Source organism: Trachurus japonicus, chromosome 3, assembly GCF_045865225.1.
Source record: "Trachurus japonicus isolate A0001 chromosome 3, Traja_1.0".
In the NCBI taxonomy this organism is placed as follows: Eukaryota; Metazoa; Chordata; class Actinopteri; order Carangiformes; family Carangidae; genus Trachurus; species Trachurus japonicus.
Window position 1 is genome coordinate 3,901,288 of NC_140909.1, and position 18,480 is coordinate 3,919,767.

The following is an 18,480-nucleotide window of genomic DNA, read 5'->3' on the forward strand; positions in this document are numbered from 1 at the left end:
CTGTACTGACCCAAGTGTCCTGAAGCCGCCACATCCAAAAGTTGTTGGGAAAAAATTAATGTGATCTCTGTTTTTATCCTTGTTGTAGCAGCAGCTCCCAGTGGCTGTGTGAGATTTGCTCGTTCGTTGGTCGTTGTAAACCATTGGATGTTTGATGTAAACATGGAAGAACATCTTGCAGCCACTGGGAGCTACTGCTACAACAAGGCTAACAACTTTTCCATGTGGCGGCTTCAGGACACTTGGGTCAGTACAGACGAGCAGTATGGAGGTATCTGGATGTTTCATAGTGTGTGTTTTGGACCATTCAAAAATGAACGAGTTTGGGTGAAGTATCCCTTTAATGGATCAAACACAGACTCTAATAAATATCTATCTATCTATCTATCTATCTATCTATCTATCTATCTATCTATCTATCTATCTATCTATCCCCTGTCTGTTCAGTGATTAATACATTTCTGTCATGTGTTTGTTAAACCTAAAGAAAAAAACACCTGTTGCTTCTCTTTACATGAAAATAAAAGACATGTAGTACACGCCATCTTGGACATGGCGCAATGCATTGTGGGTTTACACCGAAGCACTGAAAGCGTCCACATAGCTCCAGCCCAGAGCGGATTGGGAATAATCATCCCAAATCAACAACAATGGGTGGATGTAATCGATGCGCTGTGTGCGGATGTAGCAATGACCGACGATATAAATCCAAGTAAGTTTAAATAAATAAATAATCAAGCGTGTATTAGTTCTGGCTTCTGGCAGGCCACGACGTCAAGTTTTAAATCAGCATCAACAGCGTCAACACCGAGTAGATCAGCTGATGGCTCAGTCAGCTGACTCACCGCGTTCACAGCAGCGCGCTGTTTAAACTGTTTAAACTGTTTAAACTGCTCCAGTCCGACGTCTCCTCCCTCGATGCTGCTGCTGCTGCTGCTGCTGCTGCTGCAACCCACCTCCACCTCCACCTCCACCTCCACCTCCTCCCCGGCTCCTCCCGTCATCTGTTATGAATCCTGTCATTGTATCTTGTTGGCTGCTCTGCTCTGTCTGGGTTTCTTTGCTGCTTATGCCGTCATCATGATGGCTCATGAACAGGGGCGTTTCTAGTCACCTTGGGGGCTGGGGGCCCTAGGCAAGAGTGACCATGGGGGCCCCCTGGCCCAAAAACACCAGGAAGATCATTCAATCCAGAAATCCTTTATTTTAAATTACAGAAGTGCAAAATCACGTAAATACAAAGACTGTAGAAAACTTTACATACAATATTACTGTATAGTAGTAATAAAGTATAGTAACTTCAGTGTTCCATGTTAGCGTTAGTCGCACACAGAAAAAAAATATTATTGTGTTTTTTTTAAACAGCGTCCTCACCTCTGTCAGTCAGCGGCTCCTCCGTTTACATTTATTATTGCTATTATTGTTATATTAATAATTTAATCCGTTTACCAGTAGTTTCAGTCAGATTACAGTAAATATGTACCGTAGTTGTACATAATGTATGTTCTGTCTCTCTGCGCAAATAAACCAAGGGCTTTTATGTTATCCTTTCTTTTTGCAACTGTAGCTACTGTTAATCTGAATTTGCATATTGTATTGTGATATTTCAGGTGGATAATCAAAGATCATGTTCCTGAGCTCAGGTTCCACTTATGCCCTCCCAAATGGCGCCGTCTGTGGTTGCAGCTCATCAACAGGAGAGACCTCCTCGAGATCAGTGACCACACCAGAATCTGCAGCAATCACTTTGTACTGGGGAAACCAATAGGAGTACAGCCCCATCCATCCCTGTACATGAGGGGCTATGCAGACCAGGACAGCCACAGTGACCACGTGGAGATTCAAAGAATCATTAGCAGCTGGTCTCCGGAGAATGATGAAAGCACATATCTGACTACAAGGCATGGGAAGGTAGGTTTTAAAGGGATACCCCAACATTTTTTTTCCGTGTCTTGCCTCACTCCCGAGTCCATGTCCAGCAGATAGACACCATCCTTTCCACTGTGCGTGCAGCAACAAGGGAGATAGAGCCGTATCGCCGTAATTAGCTTAGCTCAAACACTGGAAGTGTATGGGTAGTGTTAGCCTGCCTCCACCTAAAGTCGCTAATTAGCTTAGCTCAAACACTGGAAGTGTATGGGTAGTGTTAGTGTAGCGGATGTGCACTCACTCCACCCATAAAAAAGACGTGCTAACCAACCCGCCAAGTGGTTGTCAACCTCTTGGCGAAGAGGTTAGCATCGTCGCCTCCGGTGCGGGAGGTCGTGGGATCGAACCCCACCTAGGGCAGAGGGCCGTGAGAAACACAACGCAGAGGGCCAGATATGACATCGGCTACATTAGCCTGCCTCCACCTAAAGTCGCTAATTAGCTTAGCTCAAACCCTGGAAGTGTATGGGTAGTGTTAGCCTGCCTCCACCTAAAGTCACTAATTAGCTTAGCTCAAACACTGGAAGTGTATGGGTAGTGTTAGCCTGCCTCCACCTAAAGTCATCAGAGAAACTCTTCAGCAACTCTAAAGGGAAACCGGCGGCCGATCTTCGTCTCAGAGCTGACAAAACTCTCCGGTAAGGCATCTTGAGCGGTCAAATGCCGCTAACGGGACCAGATCGGTCAAAACGGAGGGTTCAAGCAAAGACACTTTATTTTGGTTCAAGCTAGCTACATCGAGGGTAGGTTAGCTTCCTGTTTCAAAGTAAAAGCACAAATTCTATCCTCATGGTTTTCTGTATGTAAAGGGCAACGGGTGTTTTATTTTGTGAAAGTAACCAGAAGTGCGTTGGTCACAACAGCTAGCTTGAGTAGCGCCAAATTCGTCCGAACAAAATTGTAAACAGCTGGTATTTAGACAAATTAACGACACACTGCTGATCTAAACTATGGAAAGCCGTTTTAGTCATAATGAAATAAATTAATAAATGCATAAATAAATAAATATAGCCATGAAATGAGTCCCGAATTAAATAAATAGGATGATAAATAGATATAAATGAAATATAAATACATATATTTTTATTTTAAAAACAACATTTTTATTTTTCCAGGAGACTTTTATTTTCTAACGCCTCATTTATTTATTTCCAGATACTTTTATTTCCTAATGTCACATTTATTTATTTCCGGTTACTTTTATTTCATAACGTCACATTTATTTATTTCTGGGGACTTTTATTTCATAGCATCACATTTATTTATTTCCGGCGACTTTTATTTCATAACGTCACATTTATTTCTCTCCTCTTTTATTTCATGCTGCAATATTCAAATGAGGGGGCGGGGTTATCTGGACCCTTTCAGAGTAAAACATCACACGACGGCCTATTCACCTTATTTTGTGCTGGATCTAGTGTATGGAAGTGCTGTTGTTGTGAACAATCCACTTCCCTATCCACTGAGCTATGTGTTAGTAGCCTACTGGCACTCTGGTTGAGAAGAACAAGTAGTACGTTTACGTGTCTGCTCTGCTCTTTCCCAGAGAAGCAGTAGCTTACGTGAATTTGCCGTCGGACCGCAGTAGCTGTCATCGTTGCCGCCGATAGCGATGCGTATCCAAACGACGGCTGTTTTAAGTTTGCCCCGATGTTTTTCGGAGAAGTGAAGCTCCAGGTCCGAGCAGCGACCGCGACATCACAGAGGCAGCAGCCCGGCTCCTGACGTGCTCCGCCGGCTATACAGTCCTCGCCCAGGTGGAGAAAACCACCGCTAATTAACTTACCCGATGGCTTAGAGGTTTACCACCGGCTGATTAAACTCTTTTTAGGGGATAAAACATCGGGGCAAACTTAAAACAGCCGTCGTTTGGATAAACTAACCGCACATTGGGGTTCTAAATGTTGGTCTCATTGATGAAATCTAGCAGAAGTTTGTTTGTGGTTAGACAGAAGAGCAGCACTGCCTTGGGGTCTGTACGCACAGAAAACACCACATTTACATCAATAAATAAATGTTTTACAATGAACCAGGCCGATCTCAGAGCTGGTAGACTCTCCGGTAAGGCATATTGAACGGTTAAATGCCGTTAACGGGACGAGAGCAGTCAAAACGGCGGTTTAAAGCTAGCTACAGTGAGGGTAGGTTCACTTCCTGTTTACAAAGTAAAAGCACAAATTCTATCGTTGGGGTTTTCTATATAGTAAAGGACAACGGGTGTTTTATTTTGTGAAAGTAACCGGAAGTGCGTTGCTCACGACGGCTAGCTTTAGTAGCGCCGAAATCGTCCGAACAAAATTGTAAACAGCTAGTATTTAGACAAATTAACGACACACTGCTGATCTAAACGGCTACTTTCTCGCCTAAAAACGTTTGAAATGTTAATAAAGTGATATTTAAAGAATTTAGAGCTAAAATGAAATCAGCTTTAGCCTGTTGATTTTGGCTCGGGTAGGAGCGCAATGCAATATGGGTTACCCAAAGAGACTGTTTCTGTTTACTTAGCTACACCCGGTAACGACTTAAATATTTTCATTGCAGTTCATTATATGTTTTCTTTGGGAGGTGGGTGCAGGTTGTGCTAGCCTGCTCCACAATATCTCTGCCTCTCCACTTTGTGTTCGAGCCACACTGCCGTCTGCTCTTTACCCAGTTGCTGTGGCAGGGACATAATGCTAGACATAGCTAGCTGGTTAGCTACGCAGCACACTTAAGCATGGATGTATTATATTAACACATAAGGCAGAGAGATGTGTAACAACAGAAACTAGAAAAAACGAAATATGTTTAAAACACTATTCTCCTCCCCAAGTTATTGATCAAGTTGCTGAGTAGCCGTCAACAATTAACAACAACAGCACTTCCGCATGTGATGTTTTACTCTGAAAGGGTCCAGATAACCCCGCCCCCTCATTTGAATATTGCAGCATGAAATAAAAGAGGAGAGAAATAAATGTGACGTTATGAAATAAAAGTCGCCGGAAATAAATAAATGTGATGCTATGAAATAAAAGTCCCCAGAATATGACGTTATGAAATAAAAGTAACCGGAAATAAATAAATGTGACATTAGGAAATAAAAGTAACCGGAAATAAATAAATGTGACATTAGGAAATAAAAGTATCTGGAAATAAATAAATGAGGCATTAGAAAATAAAAGTCTCCTGGAAAAATAAAAATGTTGTTTTTAAAATAAAAATATATGTATTTATATTTCATTTATATCTATTTATCATCCTATTTATTTAATTCGGGACTCATTTCATGGCTATATTTATTTATTTATGCATTTATTAATTTATTTCATTATGACTAAAACGGCTTTCCATACTAAACGGCTACTTTCTCGCCGAAACATGTTTGAAATGTTGATAAAGTGATATATTTACAGAGTTTAGAGCAGTGTGCGAAATTCCCATCAATATTCGGCGGGGTCCCTAACTCGCGATTGTTGCGCAATACCGTCATTTTTTTTTCTTTTCATAAAGTAGGACTATAACATTACAATAAGCCAAGAAAATTAGCCTATAGCCTAAAAAGGAGAGGCAAAGTTGTGCATTATAATGCAGAAAGTAATTGACAATAAATAGACGATAATTCAATAAATAAAAGACAATAATTGGCACCACACTGGCGCACTTGAACAATGAATAAATGCCAGGTATAGGAGACTGGCGCGCGATCAGGGCGATGCAGAAACGAATAGACAATAAATAAAATACAACAATTAAAATGAATGAAAGACACCAAACGCGTGCACTCAAATAACAGCCAACTGTATAAATCATGTGCACGACGAGATCCTCAGCCTGCAACTATGACCGATCATGTAGCCTTATCTAACCATCCATCTAGCAAATACGTTTAAACGCAGCATTGAACACATCCACAAATCACATTCGTATAACGGGCCATCATGAAAATTGAAAAAGCACAGACAAATAGCTCACAACAGGCGCCTGGCCAAACAACACCACTGGGGGTTCAGGCCATCGTATGCTGAAGCAGGCTAGCCTCTTACCTTAAGTTATTTTCCTGCCTTAATGTCAAGCCAAGGGTTGCGGTATTTCCATTACCCCACCTGCTTAGGTGTAAAAAAGAAAAAAAGAAAAAAAAGAAAAAGAAAAGCGGCCAATCACCAGTGCTAGCAGCCGGGGCTGCGGCTACGTCTTCAGAGCACTCGGCCTCAACTTCACTTTCTTCGGCAGAGGGTGGAGAGGAACGGGATCCTCTGTTCTGATAGTTGATAGTTTTTCACTCCTGCCTGGGCTGGCGCACATGGCTAATTTGCATAATGCGCAGGTGACATGGTTCAGCTTAATGTTAAACGAATAAATGTTTTGAATTATGAATACTGGACATGGTGATCTTAAACACATTTAATTGACCACAATAAAATTGTTATATTATATTATATATATATTTTTTTTGGCAAGATTGAGACCCCCCTCAGATTTTGCCTTTGAGTCTTTCAGGGGGTCCCAAGGGGTTAATCGGGGGGGTCCGACCCCCCCAAACCCCCCCCGTATTTCGCTCTATGGTTTAGAGCTAAAATGAAATCAGCTTCTGACTGCTGATTTCAGCTCAGGTAGGAGGCAGGCTAACACTACCTATACACTTCCAGTGTTTGAGCTAAGCTAATTAGCGACTTTAGGTGGAGGCAGGCTAACACTACCCATACACTTCCAGTGTTTGAGCTAAGCTAATTAGCGACTTTAGGTGGAGGCAGGCTAACACTACCTATACACTTCCAGTGTTTGAGCTAAGCTAATTACGGCGATACGGCTCTATCTCCATGGTTACTGCACACACAGTCTAAAGGATGGTGTCTATCTGCTGGTCATGGACTCGGGAGTGAGGCAAGACACGAAAAAAAAATGTTGGCGTATCCCTTTAAATCTTAAGCAGACCATAGGCTATCTCTACTCTTTATTAACGTGTTGTTACTGCATTCTTGCAGAGCGCTGCGGACTTTCCCAGGAGAACAGGCCTCGAGGATGAAGCCTCCAGTCCGTCCCCAGGGCCCGGTGAGGAAGCCGCCAGTCAAACTGCAGTCAGCCCGGTGTCAGCTGACCACAGCTACAGTCATCACCATGACACTGCACCAAGTGTTGGGCGAGGTAGGCCAAACAAAACGTCAAGAAGAAAACAGGAAAAGCCTGCACACTGATCACAAAAATTGAATGTCCACTCCACTCCAAAGGTAAACGGATGTAAAAGTTCCATATTCAATGGTCCATCAAAAATATAACATTGGCTCCCAGTCGGCTACAGAATAGATTTTAAAGTTCTGCTACTGGTTTACAAATCACTGAATGGTTTAGGTCCAGAATACATGAATGACATGTTAGTAGAGTCTAAACCCAGTAGAGCTCTGAGATCTACTGACTCATGTCAGATAGATGGTGATAGATGGTGAAGCAGCATTTAGCTGTGATGCTGCTCACAAGTGGAACAAACTACCAGCAGAACTGAGATCAGCCCCAACTGTCAGCACTTTTAAATCCAGGTTAAAAACATTTCTCTTTTCACGGTATGGCTTGGTATGAAATGCGCTATATAAATAAAGATGCCTTGCCTTGCCTTACCAATAGTGAATGAACGAAAGAAACAAATGGCTGTGTAGCCGAAACGTTTCTGTACAGTTTTCTTCTCTTTCTTTTATTTTTTCACTAATGGTAGCATATATTTTTATATTTTTGATGGACCATCCATTTTTCTGATCAGTGTGCAGGCTTTTCCTGTTTTCTTTCAAACTGCAAATAAAAAAAATGAAAATGTGATTTTAATAAGCATGATATATTCTTGAAATGAACATGATACTGTTTGTCAGATCAATATACGGTAGGCTTACCCTGCAGGACAGGAGCAGAAGGCATCCACCAACAATGCTTTTTGCCTTGTGTACAGTCAACCAGCATTTATAGGGTGAACAGAGAGGTGTTGGTTTCTCTGATCGCTGTGGCCCTCAGGAAACAATATGGCACGTTTTCACCAATGCCGTGGTATTGCACATTATGGACATGGTCGGACATGTGAAGGGACTTTCCGTCCCTCAAAGCCTCGGCACCACCAGTTAAAATGTCAACTGCTCGGTTTTCTATAAGAGAAAACACATAGGCCTATTTAGTTGGCATCATTACTAAATGTACACATGGCAAAGGAGTAAAATGTATAGCCTAATAGTACATGTCATGCAAATTGCCGACACAGATGAACAAGACAGCCAACAAGTGTTAAACAAAAAGATTAGGTATAGATTACTTACTTTTGTCAAAGTATGTTTCTATACCACTCTGTAACAGATGTGGATAACTCGATGTGCTGTCTTCCCAACCATCTCGGAGGATATCGGGGTCAGGTCAGCAGACTTTGCCTCCATCTAAAATGAATTTGGACGGCTTCTGGTTCTCAATTTCTTTCATATATTCTACCGGTGTAGCCTTTAGTTGTAGATTTAACAAACATGCTGCACGGCAACGGGCAACTAAATCTTTTTTCAATGCATTTGACACGACAACATCGTGTTCAGATAAATAATGCATTATTATTACTAATCCATTGCGGCCGTCTGTCAGAGCTGCGGAGCACGGTGCGGAGATGGTGTTTGGACGCTTTCAATCCCAGAGTTAACAATAACAAGATGTAATTCAACAGCATCAAACAGTATTTTGTGTTGAGTCAGTATCCACCGGTATCTTTGGCAGTCCATCCATGTGGAGTTCAACTGAGGAGGTAAGGTTATTTTCCCAAATCAACAGTGTTGTCTGCATGATTATTTGACTGATGGCATTATAGATGATAGCTTATTTCATTAGGCCTGTTTCATCTGGTTAGGCTGCTAAAACTGGCCAAAATATCTCTGTATGCTAAATTGAATTCAGTTTGCAATGTTGTTTCTGACAATTGTAAGCCCAACTTTATTTAAAAAGTCTTACCTACAGTATATAGGCTAGGGCAGCCTATTAACAGCACATGAAAATTCCAGCCTTAATAGTTTTCTGTAGGAATAAGGTAACGATAACGATATAGGGATAAATCCATTTTATGGATTAATTCTAACTTTAAGATCGATTTGTTTCAATGAAAATCGAGTTTTCAGAGGAAGTTCCTCCCTCTCTCCTTCCTGCCTCTTGCTGTTCTCTCTTCCTGATAGTTTCTGTCATGTCTTTAATCATTTTCTTTCTCCCTTGAGCAGTTAATCTCAAAAAGAATGGAAGTTCTCAGACACCGTGTCTTTTCTTTTGCCCCGCCTACACCCGAGAAGGTCTGAATGAAATCCTTAATCCTTGTTAATTGCTCTGGCTCTTTGCTCTCCCCTCATACTTATGTTTCTGTCCTTGTCCTTCTTTGTTTTACAGACACTGCGTGGTGGTGATCACCAGCCAGATGTTTAGTATTAGAGACTACCTTGATGTTTGTGTGCTAATCACATAACAATGACCACAGTACTTCCACACTTGCAAATTTGAGGGCTGACAAGAAGTTGCCAGACCAGTTTATTTTCAAGAAAAATCACTCACAATCACAATTTACAAGACAAAGTACAACCTCTTCAGGCTTGGATTTCCACTGTTTCAGTGGAGTCACTCTGAACCATTTTGTCCTGCCAGGACAGGCTGCCCTCGGGGGAGGTGAAGAACGCAGCCAGGCTCTCCCTCACTACGTAGGCTTTCTTCGATGACCTGTTTCCTCCGATGTTGATCAGCGGTGCCATGGTTTTCCTGCTTTTCTCCGCCTCCTCTAGCAGCCGCACGTTTTCTCTTGGCTCGAGGAGGAAGTTGTGCAGGATGCACGCCGCCACCACCAGCGTGTTCAGGTTCTGTGGCTGCAGGTTGATCCTCCGGTGTAAAATCCTCCAGCGTGACGCCAGGATGGCAAAGGCGTTTTCTACCACCATCCTGGCTCTGGAGACTCTGTAGTTGAAAACCCTCTTAGTGTAGCTGAGGTTGCGTCCGGGGTAGGGCTTCATCAGGTACGGCTTCAGAGGGAACTCTGAGTCTCCCACCATGACGTGTGGTATCTTCCCCAGGTGAGCGGCGCCGGGCAGAGCGGCTTTCACAGGAACATGAAGAGTGTTGTTCTCCATCTCTTTGGCCAGATCTGAGCCAGCGTAGACTTCTCCATCCAGCACCCAGCCGAAGTCCCCCACCTGGACGCACCTGAAGCGGTAGTCTGCGTCGGCCAGCGCCAGCAGCACGGTGGAGAACGTCCTCTTGTAGCTGTAGTAGTGGCTGCCGGACAGGGCCGGAGCTTGGATGATGATGTGTTTGCCGTCGATCGCTCCGATGCAGTTTGGGAAGTTCCACTTCTCCCAGAAGCGTCGTGCCACCTCTTTCCACGTGTCTGCTGTCGGCCGCGGTAGAAACTCCTTCATCATCACCTTCTCAATGGCGTTGTTCACCATGTGAACACAGTTCATCACCGTCGTGTGGCCGAGCCGGTAGCTAGCCGCCAGTCGGCTCAGAGAGTCCCCAGAAGCCAAGTACCTGAGAAGTGAAGAAAGAAAAAAACATTAGTTAAAGGGACTACAGGGAGTTTTGGAAAGCAAAGTGGTTTAGAATTAGAATTAGAATTAGAAATACTTTATTTAATCCCAGAGGGGAAATTTAAAATGTCCCAGAGCAGCAGCAAGACAATACAGACAACGACACAGATCACAAACACTGAGTAAAAATACATGAAGACATAAAAACACATAGTGTATTAAAACACAGAATAAAAACACACATGAGCCTCCGCGTGCACGGTGAAATTCTTGGACCGGCGCAAGACGGACGAAAGTGAAAACATTTGCCAAGAATGTTTTCAAATCAAGAGTGAAAGTCGGAGGTTGGAAGACGATCAGATACCGTCGTAGTTTCGACCATAAATGACGATCCGGCTGCGTTATTCCCATGACCCGCCGGGCAGCGCCCACAAAACCTAAACTAGGAGATGCTGGGCGAGTCGACCACTAAATAATATCAAAATAACTACAAAGACAAAATATATTTATGGAAAATGGACCATTAACAAGTGGTAACGTAGATTCATCCACATTATTATGAGACTCTTTTATAACCAAAAGCAAACTCCTCTGGGTCTCTTTAAATTTATGATTTATTTTTTTTATATGTCTCTTTTTTCAGTTGATCTCTACAAGGCAAAATGGCCGTCATTAAAGGACAATTTCGGGCAAATTCAAGAGTTGATATTCCTGTGTTTATGACACAAACGGTAGCTTTCCGACTGCACCTGAACACACCGAGCGTCAACTTGGGTGGGAGACTTTGAATTAGATTTAGTTTTACAAACATGTCGACTTGCTTGAAGTAAATAAACTTCTGGCTGCATGTTTGAGTCTCCATCTGATGCTGTCTGTGGCTTTGAGGGATGGAAACAGCCTAAGTAGTGGAACTTACATCCACTCCCATTCATCGCTGCCGTGGCGATGCGGGGACAGACACAACTACCGCAAAACAGGAGACATTAAACTGGAAACCTTCAGATTCATTCTGTTAGACCTAAAATGTTAGGAACATACAGCCCCGAGTTGAATTTGCCCGGGATTGTCCTTTAAGGGACAGCTTTGTGAAGAGGGGGATCACAAAAAGAATGAAACTACTCAGACATCTTGTCTTTTCTTTTGCCCCACCTCCACCTGAGAAGGTCTGTATGAAATTATTATTATTATTATATAACATTATTGATGGCAGTATCATCTTTAAATTCTTTGTGCACATTTCAAATGAAGTAATACATCATTCTTGCATCTCTGACACCAATGTGACTAATTTGTTTATTGTGTGTGTTTGTTTTGTGGTTTGAAAAGCGACGATTGTCTGCATGTGGATCTGATGAGGCTCGTTCCACTGTGCCGCCGTCTGTTTCTCCTTTTTACTCATTTGTAAACAGTTGTTTTTGCTGTGACTCTAACTGTTTTTATCTTTAATTTTTTTCCTGTTTTAATTCTGAAGAATAAAAAGGTGAAGCCCTGATTGGTTGTGTAGCTCGGTGGAGTGAAGCTCACCTCAGGCCGACAGCCAGCCTCTGCTTGGGCTCGATGGGAGCTCTGTAGTTGGTGTTTATCTTGGTGAGTTCTGGGCCGATGATGGAGAGAAGTTGATCCATCTGCTCCGCGCTCATTCTGAAGTACTGGTGATGCCGCTCGCTGTCCAGGCGCAGTTCAGCCACCAGATTATAGAAGTCTCCATCCTGAGGTCTGCTCTGGTTTATTGGATGGACCCAGTGTCGGCTCGCCCTCTTCCTCCTCCCCCTCCTCCGCAGCCGCACCAGCAGCAGCAACAAAGCAGCTGCTTTCCTCTTCTCAACTGGCACTGGGACGCACAGAAACATTCACTTCATTACTATATTGTTACTAGGTTAATAATAGTAGATAGATAGATAGATAGATAGATAGATAGATAGATAGATAGATAGATAGATAGATAGATAGATAGATAGATACTTTATTAGTACAGACTCTGGGTCCAGTTAAAAACACAAGACAGGACAGGAAAAGAACAATACAAACAGCGACCACGCCAACAACAAGGACACACGGGCTAGTCTAGCAGGCTATTCATACTTTATTTAATGTTATTGTCACTCAGAAGTGAAATGTAAACTACAACAACAATAGTTAACTTTATTTACATGGCCTTGTACTTTCTAAATGCATGAAAAAGACAAATAAACTCCAAATAAATGTTCAGTTTACTATCTGTTTCGTATATAAATATAAATATTGCACTTACACATGGTTGAGTCACAAACCAGCAGGTCTACAGGGAAGAGCATGGGTCTATGAGCAGGACTGAGTCGGTTTCCTTCTGCTGCTCTGGATCAGCTCTGGATGGATGGACCATGGACACAATAACGCGCGATTACGCGTGATTTCCCGAGATCTCGTGCGTCCTCGCGATCCCCCGTCGTCCCGCCTCGAGCCGCAGCTACTCGCAGTGCAGACGGAGCCGGTGGGTACCGACGGGCGCGCGGAGCAGCGAAGACTTTGTGCATCCAGAGGAAAAACACGGAAACCCACAGGAACCAGAGTTCATCTCCACGGCGCGCGCCCCGCGTCGCCCCAGCAGCAGCAGCGTGTCCTCGCGCCGCGGCAGCTTCTCTGTTCTCCACGGAGCCGTGGGTGAAGAAACCGCGTCAAGCTGCAGCACAGCAGACCCACACCACATCACATCACACCAGACCAGACAGGAAATCCGCCACAGGACCAATAACACTTCCGGTTCCCTTTCAAAATAAAACACATACTCAGCATTACGTCATAACCGGTGTGTCTCGAGCTTCGGCAGCATGGACGAAGAGAGAGTTATTGTAGAAGTTGAAAAACACGCGATTATCTATGACACCACTGATCCTTTCTACAAGGATAACCTGAGGAAGGACAAAGCCTGGAATGAAGTAGCAGAAGCTGTGGGGTCGGATGGTGAGTACAACTACTAAAGGTTAGAAACTGTTTTTAAACTTTACAGAAACTACCTCTGAGTAGTAGTAGTCCCTCGGAAAACATCTCATCAACAGATGGAAGTAGCCTACCTCCAAGTGAAACCCCACTGCAATGGATGGATGAACCTACTCAGAATGTAGAACACATCTTTGCATTACATGAAAAGCAGAAATGCCCTAAAGTTATTTACTGATAGATAGATAGATAGATAGATAGATAGATAGATAGATAGATAGATAGATAGATAGATAGATAGAACGATAGATAGATAGAACGATAGATAGATAGATAGATAGATAGATAGATAGATAGATAGATAGATAGATAGATAGATAGATAGATAGAACGATAGATAGATAGATAGATAGATAGATAGATAGATAGAACGATAGATAGATAGATAGATAGATAGATAGATAGATAGATAGATAGATAGATAGATAGATAGATAGAACGATAGATAGATAGATAGATAGATAGATAGATAGGTTATTTTCTTTGCTGGACTTATTTACTATTGTGGACTGAGAACCTCACGTTGTCTTTTCTTTTCTTTTTGTTCTTGATTGATCCAGATAGCTGATTCAGCACTGTGCATTTATATATTACCAATGTGCCTTTAATGTTTGTATTTTGAAGATACTTCAAAAAAACAACAACCTTTGAGTAGTAGTAGTAGTAGTATCAGTTTATTATTTATTAATATAGCACATTACATATTTCTTGCCCTGTCCTGATCAGTGCAAAGTTACTGAACATGTTTAATGTAGCCGTACTTGACTGAAAACTTTTAAACTTTTGTACTTTTAACTAGGCTATTTGTTTTTTATTTTAAACTTTCTGGAAAAAAGGAAATACACAGAGAAGATTTCACACAGCTATGGTATTAAAGGTGTAGATGTGTGTCTATACAAATATGTAATACTATTATAACTAACTACCTATTGAAAATGTAGCCTAACTAACTACCCAGTGTTAATACAGTTGTAATAGTCAGCTGTGGGGGAAGTGCAGCAACTTTCAGCCTCTACCTTTCTGATGTTAATGTTAATTGCTGACGGAGTGGCTCTGTGTTTACAATGGGGGGTGGGAGCTCACACTTACAGTTTTTGAGGGAGCTGAAAAGAATACAACAGCAGACTCATTTTTAAATGCTTTATTTACAATGAATGATGACATATTTAGAACAATAAATCTGTAATGACCATGCTAAAAGTTAACAACATCTGAATAACAAAAGACATCTATTAAAGTATACATTTTCCACACCTTCCTGTTGCTCTGCCTCGTCCAGCAACCTCACATTCTCTCAGGGAAAGCAGGAAGTTATGGAGAATGCATGAAGCAGCAGCAGCAGCAACACTGCAACACTCTCCACCTGGAGGACAGAATGCCAAAAGCGTTCTCAAGTACTATCCTAACCCTTGAAAGTCTGTAGTTAAATATCCTCTTTGGTGAGTGAGGTTGAGTCCAGTGCATGGTCTCAGTAGGTATTTAGGCTTCAGTGGGAAAGCTGCATCACCCAAGTGACGGGACGTTACGAGACAGAGTTGTTTTAGAGGGAAATTCATGCAAAACCACTGATGCACGTTGCCTTCAGGGACAGTTTTTCATCATCAGTCTCTGTATTTCCCTCTAAAACAACTCTGTGTGGTAACGTTGTGTTATTATCTCATAGCGTGGTGAATGTGCAGCTCACAACTTGTCCACCAGAGCGTTGTGGAGTTGTTGGATTGTGTATTTGATGAGTTTGAAACCAAGAAATCCCATAATGAGCCTCCGTAGTGTAGCTCTGAGCAGCTCATGGCTCTGCTCCGCCGTTCTAAAAACAGCTTGCACCGACATAAAGGTAACGAACCTACTGCTATGACTATAGGGGTTATGGTGATGGGCCAATTTGCCAAAATGTTGAACTATATTTTAAGTGTTTTGGTCTCCATTCCTCCCCCCAGAGCTGACCCAGCATATGCACCATCATCTTCCCCCACTTGAATGAGCCTGAACCTGTAGTGTGAGAAAGTTTTCTTGTAGTTTTAAATCCTGACTCCCAGTCAGTGGGTTGGGGCTCGGATGGTCACATGCTTCCTGTCTGTTGCTCCCAGGCAGTTTGGAAAATTCCACTTCTTCCAGAAGTCGTCAGCCACTTCCTGCCCTGTCTCTTGTGTTGGCCCGGGCAGGAACTTCTCCATCATGGTTTACTCCATAGATGTATATACTGACTAGATGCCGCGTTCCCAGGCAGTGGAATGCGTCAACGCGGCGGCCATCTTGGTCAGGGGGAAGCCGTGTCTACTTCCTGCATCAGTCAACAGAGGCAGACGTCTATCAACCATTAACATCGCCATAACTCACCGAATATTCAACCCATTTTCAAGCCGTTTGGTTTATTATAAATGTCAGACAGATATTATGATACAACAACAACGTATTAAACATACACTTAGATACTCAGACACACACCCACATGCATAAATACACTGAAATGTGTTCTACAGGGTCTGACTGGTCTGACTGCTGGTCAGACGTTTATATGTCTATGGTCAGAACCCCTGACCAAGATGGCCGCGCTATTGATGTACGCTGAGAAGCAGAAGGCGGCATCTAGTCAGTATATATATCTATGGGCGTGGGTTCGGCCTTGTCTGTTTCTCCACCCAGACCCTGATCAGCCCAACGAGGCTCACCTGGTCCGGCTGAGTTAAAAACCCTGCAGCTGCCACCAGAGGGGGGGCAGTGCAGTGCACGGGGACTGCTGGCTCTGCCTGCCTCCCAGCTTGGCCTTTCTTTTTGTTTTAGTTGTGTCTGCTTTGTTTGTATCGTCCTTATATTTTGTATTAAACCTCTTCCTACTTTATTCAGTGTCTTTGTGTGGTGGTGTTTGGGGTCATGGGGGGTCCATTGTTTCGCCCCTCTGGGCCAACGTAGTAACAATCCCCAGAAGCCATGTACCTGTGAGGGAAGAAGCACATAAATATAAGTTATATGTGAAGGTTTTTTATTGACCTGTGTCTCTCCTTTGTTCCAGCGGACACGTGTAAAGCCAGGTGGAGGTCTTTACGGGATTCTTACGTGAAAAACAGGAAAAAATTTGGAGCAGCAGGTAGAACATCAAAGGAGTGGAAATACGGGGACGTCATGGCCTTCCTTCTGCCCCACATCCAACCAAAAAGGTCTGTATGAATGACTGAAGCCTCAAACAATATCCATAACAGTATTATATGAATGAATGAATTTTATTATTGTGTCATGCATTCTTTTGTATTTTGTAAGACACCAAGAAAACAAACCAGGACCAGAGCTCATCATCATCAACACATCAAAGAAATAAGAAAACAAACTGCTTCAAAACCATTATCTGAAAAAAGAAAAGGGAAATCATCAGAAATTAATTAAACATATTTTCCTGTCTTCTTTTCCAGGCTTTAGAAATAAAACTAGCTGAAATTAAACAACCAGCTTCTGCTCATCAGAGCAGCAAAATATTTCAGATTTTATGAAATAAAACCTCCCTCAAATCATCATACTTTGTAGGCTACAATATGAAAGGAAATCAGACTCACTTTCTACTTCATCTAACTCACACATTTCACACATTCTCCTCTGGAATATTTTTAAAACAACCAAACCCAATGGCCAGAGGAAGAATACCAGATCTCAGCTGATGTAAAATATAATTCAAGGCCAAAGTTATAGGTGCTTAAAGGGACAACCAGGAGTTTTGTTAAAGTGAAGTGTTTCCACACTACATTTATGAGCCTCCGCACCGTGAAATTCTTTGACCGGGTCAAGACAGACTCATGTTTTCATTCATCAAGAATTAAAGTCAGAGGTTGGAAGACGATCACATACCGTCGTAGTTCCCACCATAAACGGAGATTCGGCGGCGTTATTCTCATGACTCGCCACGAAACCGAAAGTAAAGAAACGCTGGTCGGCTCGCCCAGCATTTCCACCACCACTAATAATAACAAAATAACCATAGAGACAAAACCATAGATTTATCTAAAATGGACCATTAACAAGTGGTAACGGAGATTCATCCACATTAATATCAGACTTTTTTATAACCAAATAGAAACTCCTCGTTGTCCCTTTAATTTTGGTGTTAAAAATGTATCTTTACAGTGCACTATTAAAGTGGTGAGAACTTGTATATAAAACTGTTATGTTCATATGCAAATTGTTCCTCTGTGTAAGTTTTTTTTCTCTTTTGTTCTTGTTTAGTTCAAAAGGCAACTTGAACAATTCACAAAATGAGGAGGAGCGGTCGAGCACCCCCCAGTCGTTGTCGGGGGGCGAGGATTCGTCCCGCAACCTACGAGCTTCGAGACGAAACCGCTCGTCTGCATCTTCTTCAGCTCCGACCACCTCAGGACCGTCTACCTCCCGGTCCCGCAGCCCCCGGGACAGGACTTCAGCACCGGCCCTCGCAGCAGCGGCGCCGCCGCCTCGGCCAATCAGAAGAGGCCAAAGACTCCAACCGGACACGGACATCGAGGAGCGGCTGATGTCTATACTGGAGCAGCCGGCGGCGAAGCCTCGCATGCCCGAAGGCGAGCTGGACGAGGCGTACCACTTCGCCCTGAGCATCGTGCCCACGCTGCTCAGGCTCAACCAGGACAGTCGGCAGCAGGCCAAGATCGAGATCCTGACTCTGTTGCACAACCTGGAGAGAAACCAAACCCCACAAGTCACCGTGGAGCTACAGCCGGTGACGGAAGACTTCAAGGTTAAAGAGGAGGAGGAGCAGTTCGCCCAAACTAACTGGCACATTGACAGAGAGGGATGAGCTCCACGAGCCTCGTAAACCAGCCTCTCGCAGAAATGCATTTCATTTCATTTCTCAGAGTCTGGCCTCATCCCCCCTGTCAGCGTTTGAGGTGGGCGGGAGCTGGGCGGGAGTAGTAGCGTTGACAGACGACCCCATTCAGCCAATCAGCAAGCTGGTGTAGTGACGGGGCTTTGCACCAGCTGGTCCCTGATTGGCCAACGTGCTGTGTCAATCACAGCGGCGACGCTGATTGGCTCTTAGGCCTTCTGAGGGTTTCAGTCCAAACGCTTAGAACGGGGATGAGGCCAGACTCTCCCTCAGAATGAAATG

General features: G+C 43.2%; 1 protein-coding gene across 1 annotated transcript; it reads left to right on the plus strand.

Annotated features, from left to right (window-relative positions):
- The first annotated feature begins 13,111 nt into the window (after window positions 1-13,111).
- On the plus strand, window positions 13,112-18,183 carry LOC146989438 (uncharacterized). Its single transcript, XM_085773075.1, has 3 exons — window positions 13,112-13,358; window positions 16,405-16,549; window positions 17,604-18,183. The coding sequence occupies exons 1-3, from the start codon at window positions 13,226-13,228 to the stop codon at window positions 18,166-18,168; spliced, it is 843 nt and encodes a 280-aa protein (XP_085629201.1). The 5' UTR covers window positions 13,112-13,225; the 3' UTR covers window positions 18,169-18,183.
- The last annotated feature ends 297 nt before the right edge of the window (window positions 18,184-18,480 follow it).

Bases quoted from the DNA above. Each gene is read 5' to 3' on its own strand.
- LOC146989438 (XM_085773075.1), top strand. From the start codon at position 13,226: ATGGACGAAGAGAGAGTTATTGTAGAAGTTGAAAAACACGCGATTATC. The intron at 13,359-16,404 runs GTGAGTACAACT...CCTTTGTTCCAG, and splicing joins AGAAGCTGTGGGGTCGGATG to CGGACACGTGTAAAGCCAGG. The intron at 16,550-17,603 runs GTCTGTATGAAT...GTTCTTGTTTAG, and splicing joins CCCCACATCCAACCAAAAAG to TTCAAAAGGCAACTTGAACA.